Source organism: Boeremia exigua, assembly GCF_020726555.1.
Source record: "Boeremia exigua strain MPI-SDFR-AT-0100 chromosome Unknown C7974scaffold_2, whole genome shotgun sequence".
NCBI classification, from domain to species: domain Eukaryota; kingdom Fungi; phylum Ascomycota; class Dothideomycetes; order Pleosporales; family Didymellaceae; genus Boeremia; species Boeremia exigua.
Genome location: NW_025763519.1, coordinates 2,484,073 through 2,510,335, shown reverse-complemented (window position 1 = coordinate 2,510,335; position 26,263 = coordinate 2,484,073). Strand labels below are relative to the sequence as shown.

General features: G+C 53.4%; 13 protein-coding genes across 13 annotated transcripts; 6 read left to right on the top strand and 7 right to left on the bottom strand.

Moving 5' to 3' along the window:
• Positions 1-507: 507 nt before the first annotated feature.
• On the bottom strand, positions 508-2,305 carry C7974DRAFT_112613 (uncharacterized protein). Its single transcript, XM_046135015.1, has 3 exons — positions 2,117-2,305; positions 1,853-2,052; positions 508-1,647 (listed from the first exon to the last, which is right to left on the bottom strand). The coding sequence occupies exons 2-3, from the start codon at positions 1,896-1,898 to the stop codon at positions 575-577; spliced, it is 1,119 nt and encodes a 372-aa protein (XP_046001900.1). The 5' UTR covers positions 1,899-2,052; positions 2,117-2,305; the 3' UTR covers positions 508-574.
• Positions 2,306-2,742: 437 nt separating this feature from the next.
• C7974DRAFT_372761 (uncharacterized protein) lies at positions 2,743-3,978 on the top strand (the record flags this gene model as incomplete). Its single annotated transcript, XM_046140078.1, has 1 exon — positions 2,743-3,978. The coding sequence occupies one exon, from the start codon at positions 2,743-2,745 to the stop codon at positions 3,976-3,978; it is 1,236 nt and encodes a 411-aa protein (XP_046001899.1).
• A 449-nt stretch (positions 3,979-4,427) lies between these two features.
• C7974DRAFT_112689 (uncharacterized protein) lies at positions 4,428-6,161 on the top strand. The gene is made up of 2 exons (XM_046135017.1): positions 4,428-4,804; positions 4,854-6,161. Exons 1-2 carry the CDS (start codon positions 4,712-4,714, stop codon positions 6,066-6,068), a joined length of 1,308 nt encoding a protein of 435 aa, XP_046001898.1. The 5' UTR covers positions 4,428-4,711; the 3' UTR covers positions 6,069-6,161.
• On the bottom strand, positions 6,123-6,942 carry C7974DRAFT_409417 (uncharacterized protein; the record flags this gene model as incomplete). The annotated part of the gene is made up of 3 exons (XM_046143397.1): positions 6,123-6,450; positions 6,514-6,610; positions 6,924-6,942. The coding sequence occupies 3 exons, from the start codon at positions 6,940-6,942 to the stop codon at positions 6,123-6,125; spliced, it is 444 nt and encodes a 147-aa protein (XP_046001897.1).
• Positions 6,943-7,002: 60 nt separating this feature from the next.
• On the bottom strand, positions 7,003-8,483 carry C7974DRAFT_112617 (kelch repeat protein-like protein). Its single transcript, XM_046135016.1, has 3 exons — positions 8,431-8,483; positions 8,020-8,374; positions 7,003-7,968 (listed from the first exon to the last, which is right to left on the bottom strand). The coding sequence occupies exons 2-3, from the start codon at positions 8,201-8,203 to the stop codon at positions 7,118-7,120; spliced, it is 1,035 nt and encodes a 344-aa protein (XP_046001896.1). The 5' UTR covers positions 8,204-8,374; positions 8,431-8,483; the 3' UTR covers positions 7,003-7,117.
• C7974DRAFT_431235 (uncharacterized protein) lies at positions 8,480-10,709 on the top strand (the record flags this gene model as incomplete). The annotated part of the gene is made up of 2 exons (XM_046144761.1): positions 8,480-8,721; positions 8,771-10,709. 2 exons carry the CDS (start codon positions 8,480-8,482, stop codon positions 10,707-10,709), a joined length of 2,181 nt encoding a protein of 726 aa, XP_046001895.1.
• Positions 10,710-10,939: 230 nt separating this feature from the next.
• Positions 10,940-12,857, top strand: C7974DRAFT_386372 (uncharacterized protein). The gene has a single exon (XM_046141053.1). It carries the CDS (start codon positions 11,436-11,438, stop codon positions 12,570-12,572), a length of 1,137 nt encoding a protein of 378 aa, XP_046001894.1. The 5' UTR covers positions 10,940-11,435; the 3' UTR covers positions 12,573-12,857.
• Positions 12,858-13,300: 443 nt separating this feature from the next.
• C7974DRAFT_351893 (uncharacterized protein) lies at positions 13,301-15,339 on the top strand (the record flags this gene model as incomplete). The annotated part of the gene is made up of 1 exon (XM_046139497.1): positions 13,301-15,339. The coding sequence occupies one exon, from the start codon at positions 13,301-13,303 to the stop codon at positions 15,047-15,049; it is 1,749 nt and encodes a 582-aa protein (XP_046001893.1). The 3' UTR covers positions 15,050-15,339.
• A 101-nt stretch (positions 15,340-15,440) lies between these two features.
• C7974DRAFT_328604 (uncharacterized protein) lies at positions 15,441-16,834 on the bottom strand. Its single transcript, XM_046139036.1, has one exon. The coding sequence runs from the start codon at positions 16,646-16,648 to the stop codon at positions 15,485-15,487; it is 1,164 nt and encodes a 387-aa protein (XP_046001892.1). The 5' UTR covers positions 16,649-16,834; the 3' UTR covers positions 15,441-15,484.
• A 4-nt stretch (positions 16,835-16,838) lies between these two features.
• Positions 16,839-18,936, bottom strand: C7974DRAFT_328603 (uncharacterized protein; the record flags this gene model as incomplete). Its single annotated transcript, XM_046139035.1, has 4 exons — positions 16,839-17,440; positions 17,624-18,332; positions 18,378-18,650; positions 18,700-18,936. The coding sequence occupies 4 exons, from the start codon at positions 18,934-18,936 to the stop codon at positions 16,968-16,970; spliced, it is 1,692 nt and encodes a 563-aa protein (XP_046001891.1). The 3' UTR covers positions 16,839-16,967.
• Positions 18,937-19,346: 410 nt separating this feature from the next.
• On the top strand, positions 19,347-21,387 carry C7974DRAFT_351885 (CoA-transferase family III domain-containing protein). Its single transcript, XM_046139496.1, has 3 exons — positions 19,347-19,844; positions 19,891-20,968; positions 21,023-21,387. The coding sequence occupies exons 1-3, from the start codon at positions 19,513-19,515 to the stop codon at positions 21,380-21,382; spliced, it is 1,770 nt and encodes a 589-aa protein (XP_046001890.1). The 5' UTR covers positions 19,347-19,512; the 3' UTR covers positions 21,383-21,387.
• A 345-nt stretch (positions 21,388-21,732) lies between these two features.
• On the bottom strand, positions 21,733-23,020 carry C7974DRAFT_447726 (GNAT domain-containing protein; the record flags this gene model as incomplete). Its single annotated transcript, XM_046145648.1, has 2 exons — positions 22,588-23,020; positions 21,733-22,435 (listed from the first exon to the last, which is right to left on the bottom strand). The coding sequence occupies exons 1-2, from the start codon at positions 22,872-22,874 to the stop codon at positions 21,733-21,735; spliced, it is 990 nt and encodes a 329-aa protein (XP_046001889.1). The 5' UTR covers positions 22,875-23,020.
• A 1,402-nt stretch (positions 23,021-24,422) lies between these two features.
• Positions 24,423-25,961, bottom strand: C7974DRAFT_112528 (uncharacterized protein). Its single transcript, XM_046135014.1, has 4 exons — positions 25,743-25,961; positions 25,458-25,666; positions 25,234-25,394; positions 24,423-25,182 (listed from the first exon to the last, which is right to left on the bottom strand). Exons 1-4 carry the CDS (start codon positions 25,862-25,864, stop codon positions 24,526-24,528), a joined length of 1,149 nt encoding a protein of 382 aa, XP_046001888.1. The 5' UTR covers positions 25,865-25,961; the 3' UTR covers positions 24,423-24,525.
• Between the last annotated feature and the right edge of the window lie 302 nt (positions 25,962-26,263).

The window sequence follows — 26,263 nt, the reverse complement described above, 5'->3', positions numbered from 1 at the left end:
GTTAGTGTCAGTGTTGACGCATGTGAATGCACATGGACCAATTTTGCCCTCCTGCCTGCCTACGGATGTGCTGTAATGGAACACTGCGCCTCGTGGCACCTTAGACACCGATGTGAGCAGACAGTCGACTGGTCCGGTGATAAAGCGGTGGCTCCACAGCCAAGGCAGGACGTCACGCACAGCGCGCAAGGAGATCTGACGGTTCGAGGATGAACGGCAGGGTCTTCCAATGTTGCAGCCAGGTTTGGGCCGCCTTAGGCTTAGCTTGTTCATGTAAGCGAGTGGGGCTTGCTTCGGCAGTCTGATTGGTTGCTGCCGTGCAAGCCCTCTCGCAGGCTTTACAGTAACATTCACCATCCTTCCTATACTTCCCTCTGTATGTTCAATGAATATTCAACTGCCTTTGATTTGGTATTTTGTATGATCATGAAGTTGACCTAAACCGTTTCACCGAACTCCTTGACCCAGCTATGCACAAAATAGCACCGACACATCGAAATCGCCCTTGATGGTATGCCGCTTAGAGAAAGAAACATAGATACAGACGCTGATGGAGGATGCAGGATTACCAAGGCTATTTCGATGCTCCTACCAACCCCTCCAGCAGATATGCGGACGCAAGAAGGAATGCCAAGAACATGAGTGCGCAGAAGACACAGTCCAGGAGAGGAATATGGTAGAAGTGGTGCGTCTCCTGTCGAACCGGCTGTGGAACAACAACCGCATGGCGAACCACTATTTCTTGGACGATATGGGTCTCTGGGATCAGTCCCACTCTTAGGTATCCACCTGGGAAGTTGCCTATGCCGCCAGTAGATTCAGTCAACTCCACTTGATCACGGCCTGAAGCAGCTCCCTGGCCAACGACGGAGTTGTACTGCGCGATGAGCGCTGCTTCTCTTGCCGTTGTCGACACATCTGTCACCACTGGCTCATGGGCATGCCACGGGCGACCACAACGGGGGCAAGGCGACATGGCAGCGATCCTGCTCCACAACGTCGCACTATCGCTTGCGCGTCGTACACGGGGATGTGCCGCGGCTGAGGAGCTGCTGTACATCATTGCGGAAGTACCGGGTGTGAGCCCCACAGAGTCTGCCACGGGAGGCATCTGCGATAACCTTTGGAGCCCTTCGCTCTGCGAGTACTGTCGGTGCTTGTGCTGGGGTCCTTGGTTAGACTGACTGGCCGGCGATTCTACCGTGGTATCGCGGACTCGGCCTTGAGTACCGCTTGGTGGCTTCACAGTCGGCTTGTTCGCATTCTCAACCGCTGTCTTCGTGGCAGCTCTTGCCGGTCCGGTATCAGAGGATGCCTCGTAGAACCAATTGCGGACTGTATCTTGTAAGCATGAACCTTTCATACTAAAACCGAAGCAATACTTACGCCACGCTGTAGAGTCATCAAGCTTTAGAAATTGCTGCGCCTTCTCGATAAAACAGGCCTCGTCGTCACCGTCTATCGCAAGCTTCGCTTTCAACTCCTCCACCAGCTTGGCTATGATCAAAGCTTTATCGTCCCTCATCTTACCCACCTTCCCCTGCACCGCGTCATCGATCTTCGTAAGCAGCTTCCCACGCGCTGTGTGGAAGTTGCCATCTCGGAATACTTTCATCACGACTTGGATACGTGCCTCGAGAGGTCTGGCTGTTGGATGTTAGTGTGGGTGCTAGCACCTGTGGCATACCGGGATGTGTATTCGAGCGCCACTATGGAAGCACACTTGAGCTTGGTGGGCTGGGCTTGTATGGAGCCCTGCAGGTATAGCCACCTAGGGACAGTACGTGTTGCAGTCATCTGATCGCCTCGGCGATGGCGACCTCACCACGTCATACAAGGGGGTTGCACTTACGTCTCGAGCCCAGCGGGGTATCGGCGTGAGCAGGCAGCGTCTTCATCTTGGCTATGGCCTTTGGAATTATGGGTAGCGTATTATACGTTGCTGATTATGTCTTGCGAAGCGTAAGGTATGGGTCGGATGGCGAACCACGGGAGGAGGCGGCGGCGGAGGTGGTGGTGGCTGGAGGAGGAGAGGTGCGCGATAGTGTGGGCCTACACAATACAACATCGTCAGTACATCATGCTGCTGAACCTGCCAGGCTAAATTGGATCTTACTATTGCTGCACAGAACGTGCTGCGAGAGTGTGCTGATATGCAGATGTCGCAGTGCGGCGGAGGACTGCGACAGATGGCGGCCGTGACTGCTGCTGCCGAAGACCACTCGAAGTTGCGCGACGCACCGCTGGACCTGTGAGCCAGCTGTAACTAGAATCGCGAGAATGCTTTGCGTGCGAATGCTCTCAGGAGACAGGACGAGTTGCGCAGAAGCAGTGGTTGTAGACTGTGGGCACACGGTGGTCCAAGGATCACCGGAGGGAGCAGGAGCAGTCGCCGGCCAGCATGCCTGGGCGTGCTGACTTCTGACAGGCTGGAATGTCGGGAAATGTGCTGAAGTAGGTCTAGCCAGAGCGGCTTAAGGCCTCAGTCAAGACCAGCACACGAATGACGCAGTCCCTTCATTCGGCTGAAGAATCGCGTTTCGCGTTTTTGCGTGCTTGGAGTTGGATTCGACAATTTCACTCAGACTCGAGGCCGCAGTCATTGGAGATCAATCGCAGAAACTGCCGCAAAGCTCTCGCTTGTCGCACATGCACGAAGGTTTTATCCACGGTGTTGCAATATGTGGATGTCGAGCTGTTATGCTCAAAGATTGGGTCCTACGGGCCGTCGCCGGGTCCACCATGTGGACGCCGTTTCCTGGGGTCGGATCCTCCGTTTCCTGGGACGCCAAGCCACACTGGCGTGTCAGGTGGGGCTGTGTTGTCCCAACTTCTTCTTTGGTATTCTATCATCAGAAGGACTCAACTATGTCAGGATCCTGCGACGCATCTGTAGATGTATTCTCAGACGGAATATACGACCAGAGGTTTTTTCAAGAAAGCTCTGTGCGAGACTGGCGCCAGAGCTCATTAACGCCATGCTTCAGTCCATCGGAGGCCTCCCACTGGAACAGCGGCGATCGTCTCGTGTCGCCCGCTTACGAACCAGCGATGCAACAAAACAGAACGCTAGGAATACACATACCAGAAGGAAAAACTCAGGAGATGAGTGGATCAAGGCTGGAATATCTGGATTCTCCGTTCGAGGTCTCACATGCGTATCCGACTTGGCTGCCGGAATCGGCTTCATCGGGTCTACAGTCTTCTTTTTGGGAGTTCGACAGCAGCGCAGGATATTCTCTCCCATATCAAGAGACAGAACATCTGTCAGATACATCAGGAATAGGCGCCTTCGCTCATAACCTATGTTCTCCGGCAGATGACCTGCTGGACGATTTGTCACCGGTATCAACAACATCGGATGGATTCTATATGGGACATCCTTACGCTGCCTCTTATGAGCCATATGAAATGACTATACAGCCGCTGGAAGCTATGGGCAGAGAAATATCACGCCAAGATCTAAGGTCAACCCACAACAGTACTTCGGCATGGTCCGAAGTCGACACAGGGTCATACTGCGCCAGCGAGCATCAATATGTATCCCCAATGCAACAACGAGAGTCAAGTGAGTATAATGCCCACATCCGCGCGCTCGAGGTTGTTCATCGCTCTGATTCCCCCGGACTGAGACGAAAGTTTGCCTGTCCGCAATTGGGGTGCGCTGCCGAGTTCAAGCACAACGCCGATCTCAACAGGCACCTTAAGACCATTCACAGCCAGGCCGGGAGGGGCTATCGGTGTGCTTACGAGGGCTGTTCGAAAGCCTACAAAGTATATATGCGCCTCGACAGTTTCAAGATGCACGCCGCCAAACAGCATGGTATCGTGGACGTCGAAGATCTGGTTCAGAACTCTCGTAGAGAGCACCAGGGCCTTCCGGTATCCGTAACAACTCCGAATATGATGTTTCATAGAGAAGCGACACGATCTCGTTCACGGCTATCTGCGGCCTCGCGCCGTTCAAGAACAGCATAACATTATACGTTTTTTAGATCTCTCATACCGCAAATAGACCTCGAGTGTCTCTCACATCGTGACCATTCAAACCCGACATGAACCCACACCGTTAACGTGTACGCAACAAGCTTTCTTTCCCTTTCGCTTCCTGTCTAGCAAGAGACTGGCATACAGTTCGTTCCGGAATCCCGAACAGATGATACTCGGGTCAATGTACAATAGCATCCAGCTGATGCCGTAGCATGAACAGCAACCATATTCTCCAAAAGACGTGGCTCAATCACACAAGTCCCCACTGTAGATATTTGAATCCTAGTATTTACCCAATAGATCTTACGTATGAGGTTCCAAAGAGAGCTTAGAGGTAGATTTGTTCAGTAAAACATCAAGGATCAAAGGATCAAATGCATTGGTGAGTGTTAAAGTAAATCGACTATACCGCTTTTGGTCTTAGTGCACTAAGCATCTTGCAATTGCAAGGCCACGCCACAAATTGAGCTTCCCTCACTCCGATTTCAATACTGCCGGTGATTTCTCCAGGCAATATCGAGCACTATATGAGTGCACTACGCACTCAAAGCTTGAAGTTCCACCTGGAACTCAGGCACCCAACGGTCCCCACCCGATAATTTAGGCATCCACGCACGGCCCTTGCACCTCACATCTACTTCGCACGATATGCGAACAGCACTATAAGTTCTATCCATCACGCCCTTTGTCACTTCTGTTTCTACAAATTCTGTGATTCGCAATGGCCAGGACTAAGCAAACAGCTAGCTGCCTCGCTCATGATAACACTACAAAACCCACCAGAGTCCTGAGATCACACACAGTAAAAAGACAAGTCAGTCTAGCCCAGAACAAACCGCCTACTTTCTAACGAGACACGATAGCGAGACAGATGCTGTTGCAGGAACGAATATGATAACTGTGATGTGCAGCGCTGCACTGAGCCTCTTGCTTGGAACATCAAAGACGACGAAGTCGTGACGCAGAATGACTGCCCACTTTTCAATGCCATTCCAGTAGAACTCAGAAACCTCATTTGCGAGTATGCTCTTACCGACAGCACGTGGTCGGCCAGGAGTCCGAAGGGCGATCGCGCACTGAATCTTCTACACACCTGCAAGGCCGTGTATCTCGAAACATTCGCTCTTCCGCTTCGCCTGAATGCTCTTCAGCTTCCGTTCACCGAATGGCTCCCCCGCGAAAAGCAAAGAATTAGGCTCCCGTGGCAGTTCGCGAACATTCAATCGCTTGATATTACACTCCAACAAGTATCACTCGAGGGCGAAAGTCTGTACAACTTCTTCTTCGGTCCGTCAGGCTGGCAGCCAGAGGCTCGTCATCAAAACGTATTCGTAGCACCAGACATTGGCCTCAAAAATACTCCGTGGGGAAGCTACGAGTCTTGCAACTTTACGCTGCTATCTACGGGCATCAGTGGCGATAGGACTCGCCTGCGTGATGCCCTAGAGGAGATGGACTTACCAGCTGAATTTCAAAAGCCGATGTCCGACATGCGCCTGCAACGCGCAAGACCGCTCGTTCACCTTACGCTGCGCATGCGCTGCACGGATTGGTGGACATGGAGTGATGACCCGAGCAGCACGGATGCCAAACGCAATCATCTGGCACTGGACCCAACAGTGGGCAACGGGGAGGACAATCTCACCTCCCGTCCCACCAGCACGCAAATGCAGGCCCTAGCACAGCAGCGACGCGACGGGTACGATACCACCTCAAGCGCGCCATTCAACATAGATACCCCAGGCTGGGGCCACATCATCAGCAAATTGCCCGACATCAAGACTCTCGAGCTTGTCTTAGAAACATTCACAGAGAAAAAGGCACAGCTGGACACGGTCGTCGAGTGCGCAAAAACATGGCGCTTCCCTATCGCAGACACACAGTTCGAGTTGGCATGGAACGGCAAAGTCAAAAGCGCACACCACAGCAGACCGCACGAGACAGCCAGTGAACAGGAAGCCTGGGATTTTGGATACGGGCAATGGTGGACGCGCGGTACTGAAATCGAAGAGCGCATTATCCGCTTCACACGGCAGCGCACGCCGCCGTCTACAGACTCTGAGTGCAATGTCCATTAGCCTCTCATGTTTCTACTCTCAACCTCCAACCCCTAAAATTCTATCTCGTCGTCCTCACAACTTCGACTTCGAGGTGACCTTCTCCTCCCTCCCCACTAGCCCCGGGTGCTGAGTAATTATCGGCCTTGTGACGGCGAAGAACGCTGTCCCTCCGCTCTTGCTGCTGAACTGCGCCTTGGACCCGACATGGAAGAACGCAAAGTCGCCTGCGACCAGGTGGTGCGTAACACCTGTGGCCTCATCGAGGACGTCGATCTGCCCGTTGAGCACGTACTTGGTCTCCTCGTATGTGTACTGCGGGATGTCGCGCGTGGGGCCGGGTTGGATGCGGTAGAAGCCGGATGTGAGGTAGGTGGGCTTGTCCGTTGTCTGGGTCTGGATACTGCAGGGAGGTTAGTCAGGTTCGGGATGGGGTTTGGAGTTGGACTTGAGGTGAAGGACGTACGAGTGGAAGTCGGCGACGATAGCGCTCTCGCCGGCGGGGATTGGAATGTGTTCCTGGCCAGCGCCTTTGATGACTGTGAGGGGGACGTTTGCAGGCACTATGCATCTATTAGTACACAATTCTATAATACGATAAGGCTTGCGTTCTACGCACTATTGAAGAATGTGTTTGTTGAAAGTGAGATAACAAGAATTAATTTCAGGACGAGCAACTGCTCATTATAAGGTACTCAGATAGCAGTACCATGGATTGCGCAAGACCGTGCTTGTGCAATTGACCCCTCTGCTGATGTGCGCGTTGTGCGTTGCGGTGGCCGTGATATATGTCTGCTTTGGGTAAGCCGTGCCGGAGCTCCCAGCGTGGGTAAACTGAACACTGATTGGGGTCTCCACATTCAGGATCATCGGTACCAGAATCGTGTCGCGTCATTTTTGGATTAGGACATGGAATTCCTGGGCTACGCAAGCGGGGAGACGTTGGTGCTGGACTGTGGGTGGCTTGGTAGAAAATAGGTGAGGATTAGTGGGGCACTAGCCTTGAGCCTCAATTGAGTAAACATGGAGCATACTCCTAACTATTTCTGATTAAAAGTCTAATGACATGCTTAGAACTTCAGCAACCAGACGTCGTCCAGTCTCTCGTTGTCCTCTCCCAACCCCCCGTGCACAACCACACTGTCATTGCCCATCCCCTCTCCCTTGATCACATCCGCATCGAACCATCCTCTACTCGCCGGCTTCCCCTCATCCCCAGCATTCGGCTCCAGCTTTGTCCACCATTCCTCACTAATATCATATGCCCACACATCCCCCAGCATCTTCCCCGCTCCCGCATGTCCCAATGAACTCGGATCCCTCTCTCCAAACAGCGTGATCAGCTTCTGCTTGCGCCCCAATTGCACCGGCAGCACCGTGCACACGCTTCTCGCCTCAGGTCCATCCCTCCCATCCGCCCCAAACTCCTTCACACTCCACGTCTTTGCACTAACATCAAAAACGTCCACGCAACCGCCCACCTCCGCACTCCCATCAAAGCCATGCATCCGAAACAGCTTCCCGCCACTGAATGCCAGCCCCGAGCCGCCTCTGGGCGGCCCCGGCGCATCAGGTAATTGCGTCCACGCCCGCGCTTCGACGTCGAAGGCCCAGAGATCGGCGAGCCGTCCGGACGACGGGCAGCCCGCGTGGATGTACACTGTGCTCGTGCCGTCAGACGCAGCGCAGTGGTAGCTACGGGGGGGCGGGACGGGTGCAGCGGCGTCGGCAGGCGTGAGCTTGCTCCACGAGTGCGTGGCCGGGGTGTAGCGCCAGACGGCGCCGGCGTCGTCGACGGGGGTCATGGCTTCGCCGCCACGGCCGGAGAAGATGTAGAGAGCATCTTTGATGACGGCGGAGGCGGTGCCGACGCGAGGGGTTGGCGCTTCGGAGGTGGACTTTGTGTCGTGGTTGGGTGCGTCTGGGGGTGTTAGTACAGAGTACCCTGATGGCGCGGTGGAGGGGTAAGTACCAGGGCTCAAAGTAATGATATCGACTTTATCGTCAACAGGTTGGCGAGGCTGAATTTCTCCTCCGAATATGCATACTTGATTGTCGATAACTGAGAGTACCTGGGAAGAGCGTTTGAGGCGGTCGTTCTTGACAAGGCGCTGCCAGGTGCCTTTTAGCGTGTTGATAGGCATTGAGACGGGCATTGTGAGTTGGTGGGAGGAATGGCTGAGAGATGTTGAGTCCAGATCAGCGGCCGAGCCACGGATTATAAACACGTCGAACAGAGCAATTGCGTCATCCAGCAAGATTGAAACTTCGACTGTATCCTCTCTTGCAGATACCTCCTGCTCATCGCGGACCGCCTCCGTGCCGCGCTACTTCCAAACGCGGTTAGCTCAACGGCAGTCCGTCACAGCTCGGCTCCGCTCACCAAAAGTTCGCGATCTCGAACATTTATTCACCGCGACGCGACCGCAACGATGCGTCTGCGCCTCACGATCCAGCGCAACGGCCTACCCGCCGCTAACATTCTCTGGAGCGTCCCGGACACGAACAACGCTACTGCATACACCGTCACTAGACTGCTGGAGGATGTCAACTTGATTGTGCCGCTTGAGGCCGAGCACTGGGGCCTGGAGCACTATGTTATCGAAGTGGCTGGCTTCGAGTGTCTGCACTTCATGCCGGTGGGGCAGTGCTTGAAGGAGGATGACCATGCTACGTGCGTCTGCTTACAATACAAAGTCGTTCAGAGTGCTAACGAAGAGTAGTATAAGACCGCTCATGCGCGCCGAGATACGCGCCAGGACGCTCACAGGACGACACCAAATCAACGCTGGAGGGCAGCATCTTGTTGATGGCCTGCCGTTTGGGCGACCATACCTACGACAGCCGAATCGTCCCGAGGTTAGGATTCCACCGATGAAACGGCAGAGGCTGGAGGAAATTACCGATGATGAAGAGGCATTTTCGTTGACCGAGGCGCAGCAGCAGAGAATTATCATGAAGAGCCGAGTGCCTACCAACCGTAGTGCGCCATTCGCAGACAAACCCGGGCGCGAGTCTGGAGGTGGTGAGAAGGCAGTGCACTTCGAACAGGCTGAGGCGGAGATGGAGCTGGATGAAGATAGTGAGGACGAGGACGATGACGATTTTGCGCCAGGAGAAGAGGACGACGAAGTCAGCGCTGATGGATCTGATGACTCGGAGTCAGACACTACAGACTCATCGAGTGCTTCGGACGCCACAGACTCATCAAGTTCAGGCGACTCCTCGAGTGACTCCGAACTCGAGAGCGACAGTGACAGCGACAGTGACGCGGCGCCCGAAGTGCGGTCTTCGAAAGCACCTGTATCGAAACTTTTGCCAAAACTACCGATCGGTTTAAAATTAGGTCCGCCTGGAGAAGGCAAGAAATCCACAAAGTCACGAAACAAGCGCCGAATGAAATCGAAACGCCTCAAGTTTCTTAAAAAAGCCGGCATACTACACGAGGATGCTGATCTGAAAGACCTTGAGGAGTACGCTAAGGATCTGAAGCAGCGACTACGAGATGGACCCGTAGTACAGCGACAAACATTTGCCGAGCCGTGTGGCAAGAGGAAGCGCTTCGACGAAGAAGAGCCCACACAGCCAGTAACCGACGACGTAGCAGAGCTGAAAAAGCGGAAGCAGGAGATGATAGCCAGATTTAGCGAGGAGGGCGCCGAGACGCAAGTCGGAGAGCAAGCGCCGGTCGAAGAGCAAGCGCCAGTCAAAGAGCAAGTGCAAGTCGAAGAGCAAGTGCAAGTCGAAGAGCAAATGCAAGTCGAAGAGCCTGCCTCGAGCGCAACCGCGAAGCCTGCTTCAGCTTCTTCGCAGCAGCAGCAACCACAAGAGCCAGTCGTGACACCGGAAAATGTCCCAGAGCGGAGGCGATTGCGACCTGATGTATCAGCCATTGGCCGGATGCTCGTCCGTCAAACTAAGAATCTTGCAAAGAAGCCCGCGAAGGCTAAGGAACCGACTCCAGAACCAGAAGTCTCAACAGATCCCGAGTTCTGGAAGTCGCGAATCAACCTCTCCGCGTTCGAATGCTGGGAAGAAGAGTACGAACTGACTGCTCCACCCTTCCCCTTCAAACAGCACTGGGATCCTGCCAGCAAAGCTATGCGTGACGCTGCGAAGAAGAAGAAGGGGAAGAAGGGAGGCAAAAAGGCTCCGCCAGTGGAAGAACCTGAAGAGGAGGAGGAGAAGATATTCCTCAACTACGATGATACCCCGGGTGATGAGAACCCAGATGTTGAAATCCATGCAGCCATCGAAGACCAGCTCCAGCAAGACATTGCAACAGCCGAGCAGGAACAGGACGACCTTCCGCCAATGCCAGAAGATCTGAGCACTCTACCCGATCTGACTCCCGCTGATATCAAAGCTGGCGCGGTTCTTGTCTGCCGATTCTTTGGTGTCAACCCTGTGACTGTCACGCCCGAAATCAGCGACTACAAGACGGCCACTGTTGAACAGGAAGGCGACTCTGGAGCCGGCGCGGGCACGATTCGAATCCGAATCGCCCAGCGCGATCTGCCTCAGAAGAAGAAGAAGTTCAACAGCAAAGGAGAGCGGTTGTATGGCGCCAAAGACGGCTTCTTCATGGATGAGGAGGAAGAGGGGCAATGGAGCGGCATGTTCGGTGAGATGCTGGAGGGGAAGCTACTCAGGGCTGCTTGAATGCATTTCGAGTCCTGAGCTGGGATCACAGTTCTGCTTTCATATGAAGACCAATGCAATATACCCCGTTGCTGTTTGACATCTGCACGCTTACTTTCACATGTGGCCTGCCATGCCGTCTCCCGTGGATATGCCTAGCCGATCGGCATTTTTCAAACTTTAACGCCGATGCCGGACCCTGACAACGTCATGCGGGTCCACGGGGGCCTCCCTGCACCTGCAAGGCACCCTGATCGACCATGCAGTGATGGCTGTCAGTTCTCTTTTGCGATCACTGCGTGCATCACTCAGCAATCGCAACTGCCGATGCATCACCAAGATGTCGTGGTCTGACCTCGTATTTCCTCATCGCACATCTGTGGACAAGGACCCCGCCGGCTCTGTCCACATGTTACTCTTTTGAGCGCTTGTCCCCGGAGCCTCGGACACCTTTCCAGCAATTAGCTCGTCGAGACAACTGCCGTGACTTGATGAGTGGGGTAGCTCCAGCGATGGCCCAAGTAAGATTGATACTGATGCAACGCACGAAATGCGAATTCTCTTAAAGCCTTGCCACCCTTTGGTGCTGTTCTTCCTGTAATTCTACAACTGCTTTTTGAACACTTTCACACATGTAAGGCAACTCTCGGACCCAGGCGATGTACAGTTGAGCTTAAGAGCACTTCAACAACACCATTGGACCCCTGGCACATTCCCACAACCAAATATCTAACAACCACCAGCACAATGCCTCTTCCCCACGGCGTCTACCGCGCCGACCACGTCGGATCCTTCCTGCGCCCCAAATCTGTTCTTGAGGCTCGCGCCAAGGCCGCCAATGGCGAGATTTCCGCTGCCGACTTGCGCAAGATCGAAGACGAGGCTGTCGCCAAAGTTGCCCAGCTCCAAATCGAGAATGGTCTGCGCTCCATTACAGACGGCGAGTTCCGCCGCGCCTACTTCCACCTCGACTTCCTGAAGCACCTTGCTGGCATCGAGGAGAAGGGTCAGGTTGGCAACATCCGCCACAAGGACGGCTTCAGCCCGCCCACCCTCGTAGTTACCGGCAAACTTGGCCACCCCGACGCCATTCAAGTTGATGACTTCAACTTCCTCGAGCAGGCTATCAAGAACAATGGGGGCGCCGCCACAACAAAAGTGTGCATCCCTAGCCCCACCATGGTGCACTTCCGCGGCGGCCGCGCCAGCATCGACATCTCCGCCTACCCCGACCTCGACGAGTTCTTCGCAGACCTTGCCCGCGTCTACCAGGAGGAGCTCGCCTCCCTCTACGACGCCGGCTGCCGCTTCGTCCAGCTCGACGACACCAACCTGGCCTACCTATGCGACCCAGACATGCGCGCCGCAGCCGAGCGCGAGCGCGGCGAAGACCTCTCCGTGCTGCCCCGCAAGTACGCCGCACTCATCAACGCGGCGATCTCCAAGCGCCCCGCGGACATGAAAATCGGAATCCACCTGTGTCGTGGCAACTACCGCAGCAAGTGGTTTGCGTCGGGTGGCTACGAGCCCGTCGCCGAGGTCCTGTTCAAGGAACTCAACGTCGATGCATATTTCCTCGAGTACGATGATGCGCGCAGTGGTGACTTCAGCCCGCTGCGCCACCTGCCTGCGCACAAGGTCGTTGTGTTGGGTGTGATGAGCAGCAAGAAGAATGTGCTAGACGATAGGGAGGAGATTGTGGGCAGGCTGAAGGAGGCCGCTGCCGTTGCACCAGGGGGCCTGGATCAGCTGTGTTTGAGCCATCAGTGTGGATTCTCAAGTACCGCAGAGGGGAATGAGCTGTCTGAGGAGGAGCAGTGGGCCAAGGTCAAGCTGGAGGTAGAGATTGCGAAGGAGCTTTGGGGTCAAGACTTGAGCAAATAAGCTTTTGAAAAATTGGCGGTAAGGTGTGTTGGTAGTATGGAGTTGCGGCGCACGATAAAAGCGATAGAGTGGAGAGGATGTCAAGGTCCCAGCGCGGATTGACGAAGTCATGTCTCAACGACTGATGTGAAGATATATATATACCCAAATCACATGGTTCAACCCTTTCAATTGCTGTGTTTGCTTCGCTTGCGGGTTGGTTGCGTTGCTTCGGTCTTGTGTCAGGTCTTGCCGTCTGAATGTAGGTATCGTACGATTGTCTATGTCTGATCTATCATCTACTGGAGTGTTGCAGCACAAGTTTGTCGATGGGTTGGTTTTTTGCTTATACTGACCAGCTGTTAAACAGTCTTCTGCTGTGCTTGGATTCAAGCAACGTGCAAGCTGCCAGACAGTCGACGTCACTCGAAACCTTATCCTCAGGCCGAGCTACCTCTTGCTGGCCGCTCAGCTGTGCGAGCTGGGCTGAATTGCTGCCTTCTTAGCCGTTAAGAATCGGTCATGGTAAATCCCGGTGGTGAAGGTGAGAATTTACGCTCGGTGCTGCCTTCACTTCACTTCACTTCTGATCTTGCTGCAGGGACGCGCACGTGCCCGCCGCCAACACACTTACTTAAGTCTTCCACCTCGCGCTCCATCTCCTCACTTCCACTCACCCACCTTCTTGCACTCCACTTCATCTCACCTCCAAGAGTGCGCCCTTGGCTGCATCTGCTCTCGCCGCCATCATGCCGAAGCCAAAGAAGATACCGAAAACGACGTCCAGTCCCGCAGATCCGAACGAGCCTTCGTTTCTCACCACACTCCCGCCAGAGGTGCGCAACGCTATCTATGAGGCGCTATTCAAGCGTGACGATCCGGTTCTGCTGCATGACGCCGATGCATGCTACCCGCGGTATCCCGACCCCGCCAGCTATATGGCAGATGATGACCACATGGAGCAACTCGAGTTCTACGATGAAGAGATCGATGAGAACCTAGAATCAGACCATGAGTTCAACCATGGTCTTGGCGGTGGACTGCCTTTGCTCTTGAGCTGTCGTCAGGTCTACCATGAAAGCGTCGGGGTCCTGTATGGAAGCAACACATTCATCATCACTCGCGCACTCCCTTGCCACGATGAATACTTGAATTCCTCTGGATGCAACGAGTTCAATCAAATCAACTATGCGCCGGTGTGGCTATCTGGAATCGGCTCGCAGATAGATCTGTTGCGCCAGGTTCTGATTGATGTCGGTACCACATGTTTCTCACTGTGGAGAATGGAAGCAGTATGCAAAATCAAGCCACTTCTGATTCTATTTTGGTCTTACCCTGAACTTGAAAGCAAAGTCGAGTTCTCCCCAACGAAGGGACGGGTCGCTCATCCTGTGGAAGCTACAGCCAGACCGACAAACGAAGCAAGAGACAGAGCAGAGCTCCTCAACGGCATTATGAAAAGCCTTGGAACCCAGGATATCCTAAATCTCAAACGCTACAGACACCTGAACCGTCTTCTCGGATGTATCTCAGTATTCGATGGTTCTAAGAAGCTTCAGGTCGACTTCCCTGCAACACACTCGGCTGTGTATAAAGCCTCCAATGACGGAACCTCCTTCAGACCATGTCCTCGACAGCCACCGGAAAACTTGCTTCTCATCTTACCGAAGAACGTCCTCTGTCGGATATGCGAGTTTCTGAAATGCTCTTCCTTGGGAATTGTTGCCGACTTGAACAATCGAACAGTAGGAGGTCTTGACATACGTATCTTGCAGGCGGTCAAATTTCTCCGTATCGGTCGGTCACTGCTTGTTTCCAGTCTTCTGGCTCACCCAATCACGGTGAAGGCTTCTACCACCATGGCTAAGACAAGTTTTGATGATTTCTCTGCACTACGAAGCTTTTCCGATATGGTGACGGATCTGTTTGGATACCATGGTGTATTTGGAGACGTTCTTGATGAAGCGATAAAGCTATACCCTTCGTCCTCGCTCAATATGGAGCTTCACTTCGGCTTGTGCAGCAACACAGCTTTGAGTGAGCTCGAGGTTGATATTCGAGGTCTTTTGTATCTTTTATGCCAGGCGCCTAGCCTCAAGATCCAAGTCTCACTGACTTGTTCCCAAAAGGGGAAGTCGTACCATGAGGTGCTCAATGTCGACGTTGACAGTCTGAACTTGAACCTCTTCCTTGTCCTTTTAGACATCAGGGAGCAATGGCCAGCTGGATTTCGAGCCTGTGAGAATGTTACGTTCGACCATATTTGTATGGATGGTCGGGGTTCGTTGAAGAGTGTGACCTGTTCGAAGGCGTCTGGCAAGAGAACATTCACGTACAAGAACAGCTTTGCCCACCACACAAAGGAACGCCTACAGCACCTCGGGTATCAGCGTGCCATGACCTACGTCAATCTCAGTCCATCATACGCAGTCTTTGGTCGGGACCAGTTAGGCGACGAGCTCTCTAGCTTGCACTGGAAGTACTGGGCTCATTTTTAAAGCAAGCGACTACTGCTACGCTGAACTTTGGCTAATGATTCCAAACTGCCACCTGGCTAAGTCACGGATATACGGACTGACGATGACGACGAAGACGAGTAGATGGTATCAACCATCCAAGTTTATTGAGAGTAGTGAATCCCTAGTTCAGCTCGGAAGATTAGGATCCGGCACTTGACGTTTTCAGTGGTCTCTGGATCCAGTGAGACTGTCCAACGTTCGGTGAACACAGGGACTAGTTATGAGTTTCTTGGAACTTGGAGGTGTGGTGGACAACAAGAGATCCCACCGATTCATCTCACACATGGTCTTAACGTAGTCAAATAGCGTCCAGCCTTGTGTAATAGAAACAATAAATACTTCACGAGGATGGTTACGGTGACGATGGCATGTGAGGTGTACTAACCATTAAAGAGCAATTAAATCACGAGTCCATCAAAACGGCTGATAGAGCCACTGTGAATGATGAAAGAACACCTCAAAGTCCACACCACCAAAAACACCAATCGCCGGGAACAGATCAAAATCACCCCCCAAGCCCAGCGTGCCTCCCTCACTCCTCGCATCCAGCTCCTCATTCCCATCCCATCCCCCCTCCTTCTTTCCGTTCCTCGTAAAGAACACCTCAACATCCAAACCCCTCCCCTGCCCCGCCCCATACCCCGGCGGCTGCGACGGCACCCGAAACACCATGCCAATCCCTAGCGTCTCCCCCGGCGCAAACGCCGTCGTGAAGTCAACCCCGCCCCACGTGTCGTTCACATACCTCCGCCCATCATCCCCATGCACGCCCAGACTCCCTCTCTGCCACCCCGGCAGCCGAAACGTCGGGTACGGCGGCGCCACAAACCCGACCGCGATGCCGGCATCTGCTTCCGCGAGCGAACTCCCGCCGTGCCCTGCACTGCGCACCCGGATCTCGTAGTACAGCGTTGCAGGGCGGTGGGTGCGCAGCGGCGAGTCCGCGAGCGCTGCGTACAGGGGTAGGTTGGTCAGGACGCACGAGTCGCGGCAGAAGGGCTGGGTGCGGACGCGCCAGTGGCCGGCCTGGGGCTGCGGAGCGAGTGTGCCGGCGAGACTGGGCGGCTTGAGGAGCGCGAGTTGCGCGTTGCGGATCGCGGTGTGGGTGGAGGGGGCGATGGCGTAGGGGGACCATAGCGGGTGCGCCTGGCACCAGGCGTAGGCTGAGTCGCCTTCTTCGGCGGTGGAGTTTGCGGTGGGAGAGTCATCGTAGCCGAGAGATGGGGGCGGGGGAAGGAGGGCTGTGTCGGGGATTATCTGCCAGTTGTGTTGGATGGGGGCTTCGTAGCTAGGGGGTGCTTGTTGTGAGGGTGGTGGACCTGGGGGCGGTGCGTAGCCTGAGGTTGAGGATTTGCCTGGAGGGGGACCTGGAGGGGCCTGGTATTCTGACTTTGGGGAGGAGTAGGACGGAGGTGGGCCGGGGGGTGCTTGGTACTTTTCTGTAGGCGCAGCGTTGTGTTGTTGCGATGAGAAATATGGATTGTTGGACTGTAGTTGCTGTTGAGGTCGCTCTCCAGATGACTGCTGTTGAGATTTGTGATCGTCCCCTTTGACCTTCTCTTTCAGCTTTTTGAACATTATTGCGGCTCTTGAGCGATATTCGAGAGGTTGTGCGGCGCGTTGGGGTGAACTAAATTGGACTTATGGTGGAACGCGTTGAGGAGCGAGATGAAGTATTCACGTCAAAGACGAACAAGCTCGTGGTGATGATCTTGATTATTTGTCACACCAGGAGGCAAATATGGCGCAGCAAGAGTGGTGAAGTCGTGGCTGTGCAACAACGGTAGCGATGATGTACAAACGCAATTACGTCATCACCGGCTTGGCGAAGCGGACTCTCTCTGAGGCCATCTTCCTCATCGACAATAACTCGATTCCGGAAGATTACACCGACCTATCATAGCCTCGAACGATTCGCTGCATCCTCATCTTGTACCCTCCTCCGCCCTTCCAGAATCTTGACTGGCACATCAACCTCAACATCTCTCAGCCAATCACCCATACCCTTCGCGAAAGAATCCAGTCTACTGCTTCCACTGACACCTCTTCCGAGCACACCGTATACTACAAAGTGCACTGCCATGATCTTCGGAAATTCGACTCGCTCAATGTAGAACTTGTCGCTCCAGCTTTCACCAAACATCTCCTTTAGTTTGGGGATCGTGAGATAGCTGCGGAGCCAATCCCACGACTCAGCGTATAGAGGCGACGAGGCAGGGTAAGCTGAAGGAAGCTGAGTCGGGATGAAGAAGCCGATGTTTGCATTGCCGCCCTTGTCGCCGCTGCGCGCAAGTGCAATGTCGCCAAGCCTTGCACGTGTTGTCTGGCCGAAGGACAAAAGCTCGACGGGGTCGCGAGTCTCGTAGCTGTCTCGTTTGCTGAGGTCCTCGAACTGTGGCGGCGGTGCGGTAGGTATACTGTGTATCTTACTGTCCCCAGAGGACGCATTCGGCTGCAGTATGTTGATCGACGTCTTGAGCGAAGACTGCGGATAGATCGCTGGATAGTAAGAGATATATGGCCTAGGTATCGCCGTCCGGTGATCTGAGGTACTGTGGAAGCCAGAGTAGTGCTGCATAGCGAACTCGCCAAGTAGACTAGCGAGTGCTAGATTCACTTTCTCGTCGCTGGCCTCAGCAAAGATGCGTAGGTATGTTGTTGATCTCAACTGGCTCTTGGGATTCGACTCAGGAACTCCGATGCGCTGGAACTCCAGAACATCGAATTTTTCCAGGATGCCGAGACGCTTGAGACCGAATTTGAACATTTTCTCGTACATGTCGAACTTCTCGGCTGTACCGTAGCCAGTCGCGTTTACAACGACTTCACTCTGGTACCCAGCGCGGTAGAAGACAGCCAGCTTTGTCGTTGGTGGAGGTGGCGCGCCCTTGATCCCCCACACGCGTACTCGGTTCTTGCCTTCCGCCTTGACTTGCACGTCATCCAGTATCGACTTGACATCGCTGTTCAAGTATATGTTGCCCTGCAATTCGTACAAGAACTGACACTTCACAGTGTCTTCGGTTACAAACCCCTTCTTCGCATCATGCTTCGTAATGACACACGTCCCGTCTTTCTCAACCTCAGCAATTCCGAAAGTAAGATCGAACAGATCCTCCAATGGATATTCGTAAAAGCCGGCGAAGTTCGACCCTGTCACGTAGCCACTACACTCGATCAGATGGCCGGCGATGAGCGCTCCAGCGAGCTCATGATAATCTGTGTCAGCCCAACCATGCCAGTACCACGCTGCGCCGATAACCTAAATTCGTCAGAACAAGTAATATCGACTCAGCAGATCACTCACCGGGCTCGCATCCGCGACTCGTCCTGCAATGATGATATCTGCGCCCTGTTCAAGTCCCTTGACAATCTCGCGAGCCCCCAGGTACGCGTTTGCACTAACGATCGGCTTGTCGTTCTTCTCTAGGAGATCTAGCGTATGCTCTGCAACTGTGATATCACTGTTATTGGAGTCAAGATGTGGCGGCAAGCCCTTCTCTCGGATGTCCTTCATCTCCTCGATCAAGTTATCGCCGAGCACGAACGCCACTTTCAAATCCAGCCCCTTACTCGTCACCTGTACATGCATTAGACACCCTTTCGCCAACATCTGCAAGTTGGCTTACCAATTCCTGCACCTTCTCCGCTAGCCCTCTCGGATTATGCGCTCCGCCATTAACAACAACCTTGATCCTCTTCTCAGCTAACAGATCAATGGTCTGCTCGATCCCATCCCAAGCAGTCTGCTCCCATCCTGGATGCGTGCCAGCGGCGTGAGCCTGTGCATTCTCGGCTATGTTGACTTCTGCAAGATAATCGCCTGTAATGAAATCGACATCTCCAAGCTCAGCCTGGTAGCGCATATGGTACCCAGGATCCGCTGGGAGAGTCAATAAAGATCGAGGTTTGCTTATTCCGAAATGTACCTTTATAGCCCGAACAGTTAGCTATCCTAACAGGACGGGTCCCGTGTTGGGACGTCCATCGTGTGCTATAGTCTGGTGTTGACATTTTGGTTAAGTCTATTGGTTGATTCGCAAGAGGTGGTGAGTGAAAAGGAATAGTCAAACAGGACCGGTACGAGAACAGCAGCCACAGCAACTACAACATTTATCAATAGCGACTCATAGTTTGTTGTTTGCCTGTTCTTCGGCATAAGTTGAGTATCCCATCCCAGGGAACTAATAATGCGGGGAGGGGGATGCATCCGATTGGCCAGAACCCCGAGTCGCATACTACGACTCGACCGAGGACAGGTGGTAAGTGACAACGACGTCGACCAACTTACATACAGCCGATGTGTCACCGGAAAAGCAGTCCCAGGCGGTCTGATGACTGCGGGCATCCGAAGACGGTGGAGACGGCCAGAGCAGGGACTTAAAGTCGGCGATGTTTGGCATTCTTGACTTCGGCACGAAGCAGCCTTCGAGGCAAGAACAATGGCAATCAGCGGCGTGAACGGCGACACAAACGGCACCAGAGCCATCAATGGAACTGCAAAGAGCGTGGAAGATTACTCAGTTCCTAAGGAAACTCAACGGCTATTCGACAATGGCATCCTTAACAACTCCCTGATCGCGCCCACGTTACCAAAGGGTATTGCCGAAGCAGCAGCGAAAGTTCGTTTCGAGGGGACCTCAAAGCCTAGCATCCCGATAAACTGGCGATTTGCAGAAAGCATCTCCGCGCTGAAAGGCCTCGAAGCGAGCATGATCAACGTTCTTCTATCGCGCAAATACGGCTTAGAACCGCAAGAAGCAGTGATAAACACGTTGGTCAGCCTACCTAATCTTGCGGATGGGACGCTAACAAGCTAGTGATCATGCTCAGTTGTTCTTCATGTCTATACTGCTGAATACCATCGACCCTGCCGGTGAGGCAATAGGCTTTGGGTCCGAGAACAACACCATGTATGACAAGTACTTCAAAAACACCGACTTGCACGGACAGACCTCGAGCCTGTACCGTGCCAGCGCAACGAACATTTACCGCTGCAAGGACGGCCGATACTTCCACCTCCACGGCTCCATGAACCCAGAGCCAACCCAGGACTCCCTCGGCTTACCACACGAAAAGGCTACCTCCACACCAGAAGAAAGCTGCAAACCATATGCCGACGCGGTCGCCGCAATCGATAGCCCTGAGATGCAGCGTCTCGCCACCGACAAGTTCAAGCAAGCCGGCACCATATGCTGGACCGCAGACGAATTTCGCGCCTCTCCCCACGGCAAGCAAAACGCCCATATCGCCCTCTACGATATCCATGCCCACCCCTCCTCAACTCAGCTGCCCACCTGGTGGCCCGAGTCCCCACATACCTCTCCCGCGCGCCCTCTCGCTGGCCTCAAAGTAGTAGACCTGACCCGTGTCATCGCCGCCCCGGCACTCACCCGCGGCCTTGCCGAGCTCGGCGCAAGCGTCATGCGCGTCACCGCCCCGCATATCACCGACATGAGCAGTCTACATGTCGACCTCAACTGGGGCAAATGGAATGCGCACCTGGATTTCCGCACCGAGGCTGGCCGTGAGGCGCTGCGCGACCTTGTACGCGACGCTGATGTCGTCGTGCAAGGCTATCGGCCAGGGGTGCTGGACAAGTACGGGTTTTCACCTGAGGGCCTACTGGAGATGACGCGAGGAAGGGAGAGAGGGCTTGTTGTGGTCAGGGAGAATTGCTATGGGTGGCAGGGGCCGTGGCAGGGGCGCAGTGGGTGGCAGCAGATATCCGATGCGTGCTGTGGCGTGTCAATGGCGTTTGGGCAGGCGATGGGAAACGAAGAACCCGTAACACCGGTATATCCCAACTCGGATTTCTGTACGGGGACTTCGGGGGTGATTGCGGTATTGAATGCGCTGTTAAGGCGTGGCGATGAAGGCGGGAGTTACCTCGTTGATGTGAGTCCCCTCCCCCTCTTCCGAGACTTGTCATGTGCGTTACTGACAACACAGGTCGCGCTGAATTACTACTCTCAATGGCTAGTGAATAGCGTCGGTGAATACCCACCTGCGGTTTGGGACGACGTGTGGTCGCGCAACGGACGCCAGGTGTTCCGACACTACCACAACATGGGTTACACATTGCCGCGCTTCATGAAGATGCTGCATGCGAACGCGAGAGATGTGGTGCTCCGGCCTGAGTTCTTCGAGACGCGACACTCGGCAGCGATTGGCGCTGACGTGCGTTGCCCGAAGCCAATCATTCAGTTCCCAGGCGGGAAAGTCGAGTTGAAATTCAACGTTGGCACGCGAGGAAACGGGGTAGATCAGCCACGATGGCCGGCAGATCTGATGACAGAGATCGTGGCGTAGTAAAGTCCTACTTACACTTCTGAAGGGCTTTTGTCTCTGTACATGAATGCCGCTCCTCTAGACCATAGGAACGAATCTGCGAGCTGTTTCGTAGCTAGCTAGTATATATTTGTTCCAAACGGCATTTCTTTCACATACGACCACAGGACGTTGAAAACAAGGCTTCCCGTTCGCTCAGCCCTATTTAAGCAACGTACCGGTAGATTAGTACTCAGGTGGGTGACCACTGGGGAATCCCTACTGTTGTATGTATTTTGTTTTTGCGACGTTGTATTGTTGTCAGATTTTTTTTACCTGGTGGGTCTCCGGGCACGGCCTCTGACGCTTGCCGACCTCTACTCCACTCCAGGTTACATATACATACCTGTAATCCACCACCCCGGTCCCCTCCATCCCCCAGCTAACCAAACCTTTCCTTCAAAAACCTTCATGCCCACAGTCTTGAAACCCAACTTCCTCAGCACACTCTGGCTCGCCGGATTTTCTATATCTACACCGGCCTCCACATAGAACAGCCCCTTTCGTTCCTGTCCCACCGCTTCACTCACAACCTTACTCCTCCACTCTTGCACAACTCCCCTATACTCGTCCAGTAATCCCCGACACGCCTCCGTCGCATACCCCCTCCCATACGCCTGCGCAAAGAGCGCGTACCCCAGCGTTCGGAGGTGCAGATCCACGTCCTGCAAGTCCTCAGTGCGGGTCTGTATCTCGGCGGCGTTGAGGGGGGCGCCGTGACCGACTGCACTGGCTCCTTCGAAGGTGAGAGGGGGTAGGAGTTCGGGTTCGGGAGGGCGGCGGAGGGAGACGCTGCCAATTAGGGTTCCTGGGCGGAGAGATTCGCTGTCTGTCTTTTGCCTATCTTCTGGGTTTTCAACTGGCTCGCGCTTGTTAGAAGTCGCGCAGGCGTTTATCGGCGCGTCTTTCTCGTCGTCGTTGTCGGTGCTGATATCATCGCGCAGGAATATGGCATAGAACCAGTTGTCCAGCTCCGACAACAGGTGTTGCATCCATTCGCGGCTGTCGTCGAGGGACTTGGTGGCACCGTGCACACTGTAGAACTTAGCATTTGGACGTGACTGTAAATGTGTGCCTTCACACTGAAGGAGAGGATTGGAGCAGCGGTGAGACCGAGGGGGGTTCGTATGGGTCGTACTGAGACGAAGGGAGTGGAAAGGATTGAAGGAAGGAAGGAGATATCGTACCTCCAACTCGTAGCCACAGGATCCGACCAATTCTCGTGAAACCACTGGACGTGCTGAGATCCTTGCGACGTGTCGGTAAGGCGAACAAGGTGGAGACGGGGTGTTTTGATAGAGGAGGGGGGAACGGGGAGTGTCGCCACCGTTGCCTCTACGTTTTTGCCCATATTCTCTACGTTCTCTGACATAGTCTCCAACGGCTTTGCCGATGCTGTTTCTGGAACTTTCAGAACAGTTTCTGGGAGCGCGGATGTGGTGTTCTCGGCCACGTAATTTGCGTCCGTCAACATGTCCAATTCCTTTTCGTGTCCAATGTCCAAAACTAATTCATTTTACAACCAGAACTTGGTGGCTAAACACTTTCCTTATATACCGTGATACACCACGCCCGTGCACCCATCTGGAGTCATGCTTACCACATTCACATGTATGAGTCAGACCCCCTTAGGCCTCCCCTCATCCAAAAGTGAGAACACCAGTTCCTGAGGTGAGTAAATCAACCACTGAGAATCAGATGACTCATGCGTTAAGATCGCACTCGATTTTCGGTGGTGAGTCGTCTGTTGAATGGAGGTACAGTCATAGGAAGGGCCTTTCACATTGGCGTCGCGAAGAGCAACAGAAGAAATACCTTCCTCAGCGGGATTGAGGGTAAGCGAGAGAATCGAAGGAACATCTCTCGCCGTCTTGGATACAAGTAATATACGTCTTGCGGGCTTGGGGTGGAGTGTGGTTGACAAGAGACTGCACGCAAATGCAATATGAGAGACCACGCTAATTGTTGGATTTGACGACGGCTGGAGACAAGACCAATGCGAAACGTTTCCTACAGACCAGAGCCAAATACTGCGTTCATTGACCTCCCAGTACGTTCTGTCCTGGCCACATCTATATGACACTACTGATTTTTCAGCAGATTCCTTCGAGATTGTTAGTATGACGATGGACAAGTTCAGCGAGATCTTCGTTTACCAAGAACTCCAGCGGTGTAAAATACTCCAATGGATCATACTATCAATGCGTCTCGGGATTGGTGGCCGTCAGACCGCCTTCAGGTGTGCCAAACACTTCGACGTCGTGTGCTGTGTGCAAATGAGTACAGTGTTTTGTACCCGTGTTCAGACGCAACTTCGACACACCTTCTTCAGGCGCTTCAGTGAGAGAACAAGCAACCACTTGTCCGACGACGTATATGGTAGACGGTATAGCGATCATTACACCCACGATCCCAACGATTGCTTCCACCGAGAGGGTCATTGATAAGAGCTTGGAGATTGGCGGCAGAAAAGTTTATCGTTATGATCGGTGTAACGGGATTGCCTTGATGGGACGTCTCAAGCTTTTGAACTCATTCTCACACCGACAGAGCGCAATCAAGGCTGGCTCAGTGCCTGCAAGGCCCATTCTGTGCGACTCCACAGACCAAAACATTCTGGTACTGACCAATAGTATATAGTTCCGCATGACTCGACCGGTCAATACAAAATACTATGGAATTGACGAATCGCAAGACGCGTCTATGATGATGTGAAGAGCGGTCAAAGCCTGCACTGCGTGGACGACGTTCTGGTATCAGCCAATTATAGTGTAAGAGCCATATCGTCGTGCAGCATTACTTCTGCCCCCCTGGCAGAGTCGCGGATTCCGCCCGCAGGTACGGGTGGAACCATTGTGTCTTGGATCCGCACGTAGAGGCGATGTGCTCTGCTGACGATGATACATTAGTTATCAACATAAGAATGCATACTGTCTACAAATCTCAGGTTTTCCTTTGTCGGTACCAACGTTGCGTCAAACAGCAAAACGGTTAACAATAAAGATACAGAAGGTTATATAGATATCTAAATGCCATTGCTAACCCGAGAAGATAAGATGAACCAAACAAGAATCCTAATTCCAGAACGTCGGAATTTAAAAACTCTATGAAGCCATTCATGTGCTTCACCATTTGGGACGAGGCATCTGAGGAGTAGTCCACGAGTCTTGAGATGCATCATCTAGCACCGGTGTCTTGGGAAATGATGTCTTGGGAAATGACATCTGCCAGGAATGAGGAGATTCGCTGACGAAATCGGCAGCGGGACTGACAACAAGGCCCATATCCTGGCTGTTTGGAAATAACGATTCCGTGATTCCAGGAAGAAGGCCATGAACTGTGGGCGGATTTGCGGCCTGGGTATTATTCTGCAACGACAAAGAGGGAAAGCTGGTTTCCGGGACCTCCCTGATGGCACTTCGGGAATTATGTTGGCTACCGAATGCAGACGCTGAATGTGGCACGTCTTCGAAGTTCTCTTCGTCGTGGGGTGATGCGTGCAAACCTTCCTGGTCATCGCAGTCCGTGGCAACATCCGAGTCAGAATCGACTTCATCGGTGGAAGAACCCCCCTCAAAAATATTCCCCTCGTCGATGAGGCGAAGTCCGTTTTCCATGCTCTGAGCCGCCCGTGCTCCATGAAAAAGCAAGAACTCACGAATATGTGGGTCAGAAGTCAAATCAAGTGCGGTCTGCCCTTCGTCAGAGATCGAGTTGATCCTAGCGCCCCGGTCAATCATTTCTTTGACAACTTTGAAATGCCCTCGCGATGCCGCACAGTGCTATGGTGATACGTTAGCAAAGCCTTGGACTGGTATCGATATTGGACGTACCAAAGTTTCCCGTTCCCGTGACGTGGCAGTTTCCGATGAAGCGGTGTTTGATGCAGCAGCCGTCGACTCAGCAGTCGTCGATACAGCAGTCATCGACACAGCAGTCATTGATACAGCGGGAGTCACTACCGCCCATCCCTCTGGTGTCCTTGGTGTTGTTGCTAGGTAGCAAGACACATTAGTGATCTTCAATCTTTCTCTCGAAGTCGCTGCTTCATACTAACCGGTGGTGATTTGCTGCATAGTGCTAACGTTGCGCGAGATTTCCTTGTTGATGCTCTCATCGCTGACGATCTGATCGTTGTAGAGAAACCTCGTCGGCTTGCCTTGTTTGGCCCGTCTCTTCCTTGTCCTGTCGACCCATTTCCAGTCGTCTTTTTTGCGGTTCTTCCTGACTTTCAGTTTCCGAATTGTTCGCTGATACGCCCCTTTGCTGGACGGAGTTAGTGAAGGCTAACTTATGTTGAGAGCGGGTCAGATCCCTATATTCAAAGACATTGTACACTTACTTTGCAACCAAATCATGATTTACAGTCATGTATTCCATGATTTGTTCGACCGTGAGACCGACCATGTCCTTTCTGTACAGCCGCTCTATGAGTGCCTTGTGCTTTTGGACTTGAGATGCCATGCTTGCGGGAATGATAGTAGTAGCTAGGTCGGCAAAGGTCCTGATTGAATCGCTGATAGAACAGATTCATAGATTTTCCTCCTGGAGGGGGGCTCGTCAATTTCAAGAATAATGGAAGGCTGAAGGACTCGAGAGAGCTAGCCTGAAAAGGGCGGTCTAACATGTGTGTTGTGATTGGTCGATGCCAGAATGTTCTTACACAGTACGGCCATACTTCGCGTCGGGTTTCACAAAGCTGCAAGCCAAGTGTGCAATACTAGTTTCATACGCCAGGAATCGCACTGAACAGACTCCTGGGATAAGCAGGCACACCCGAAGGTTCTGCAGCCAGGGTGAAAAAAAGGCATTGGCTGTGAGTGCGGTCTGTACATCTGCAGGTCGATAGCCTTGCTGCGGGTA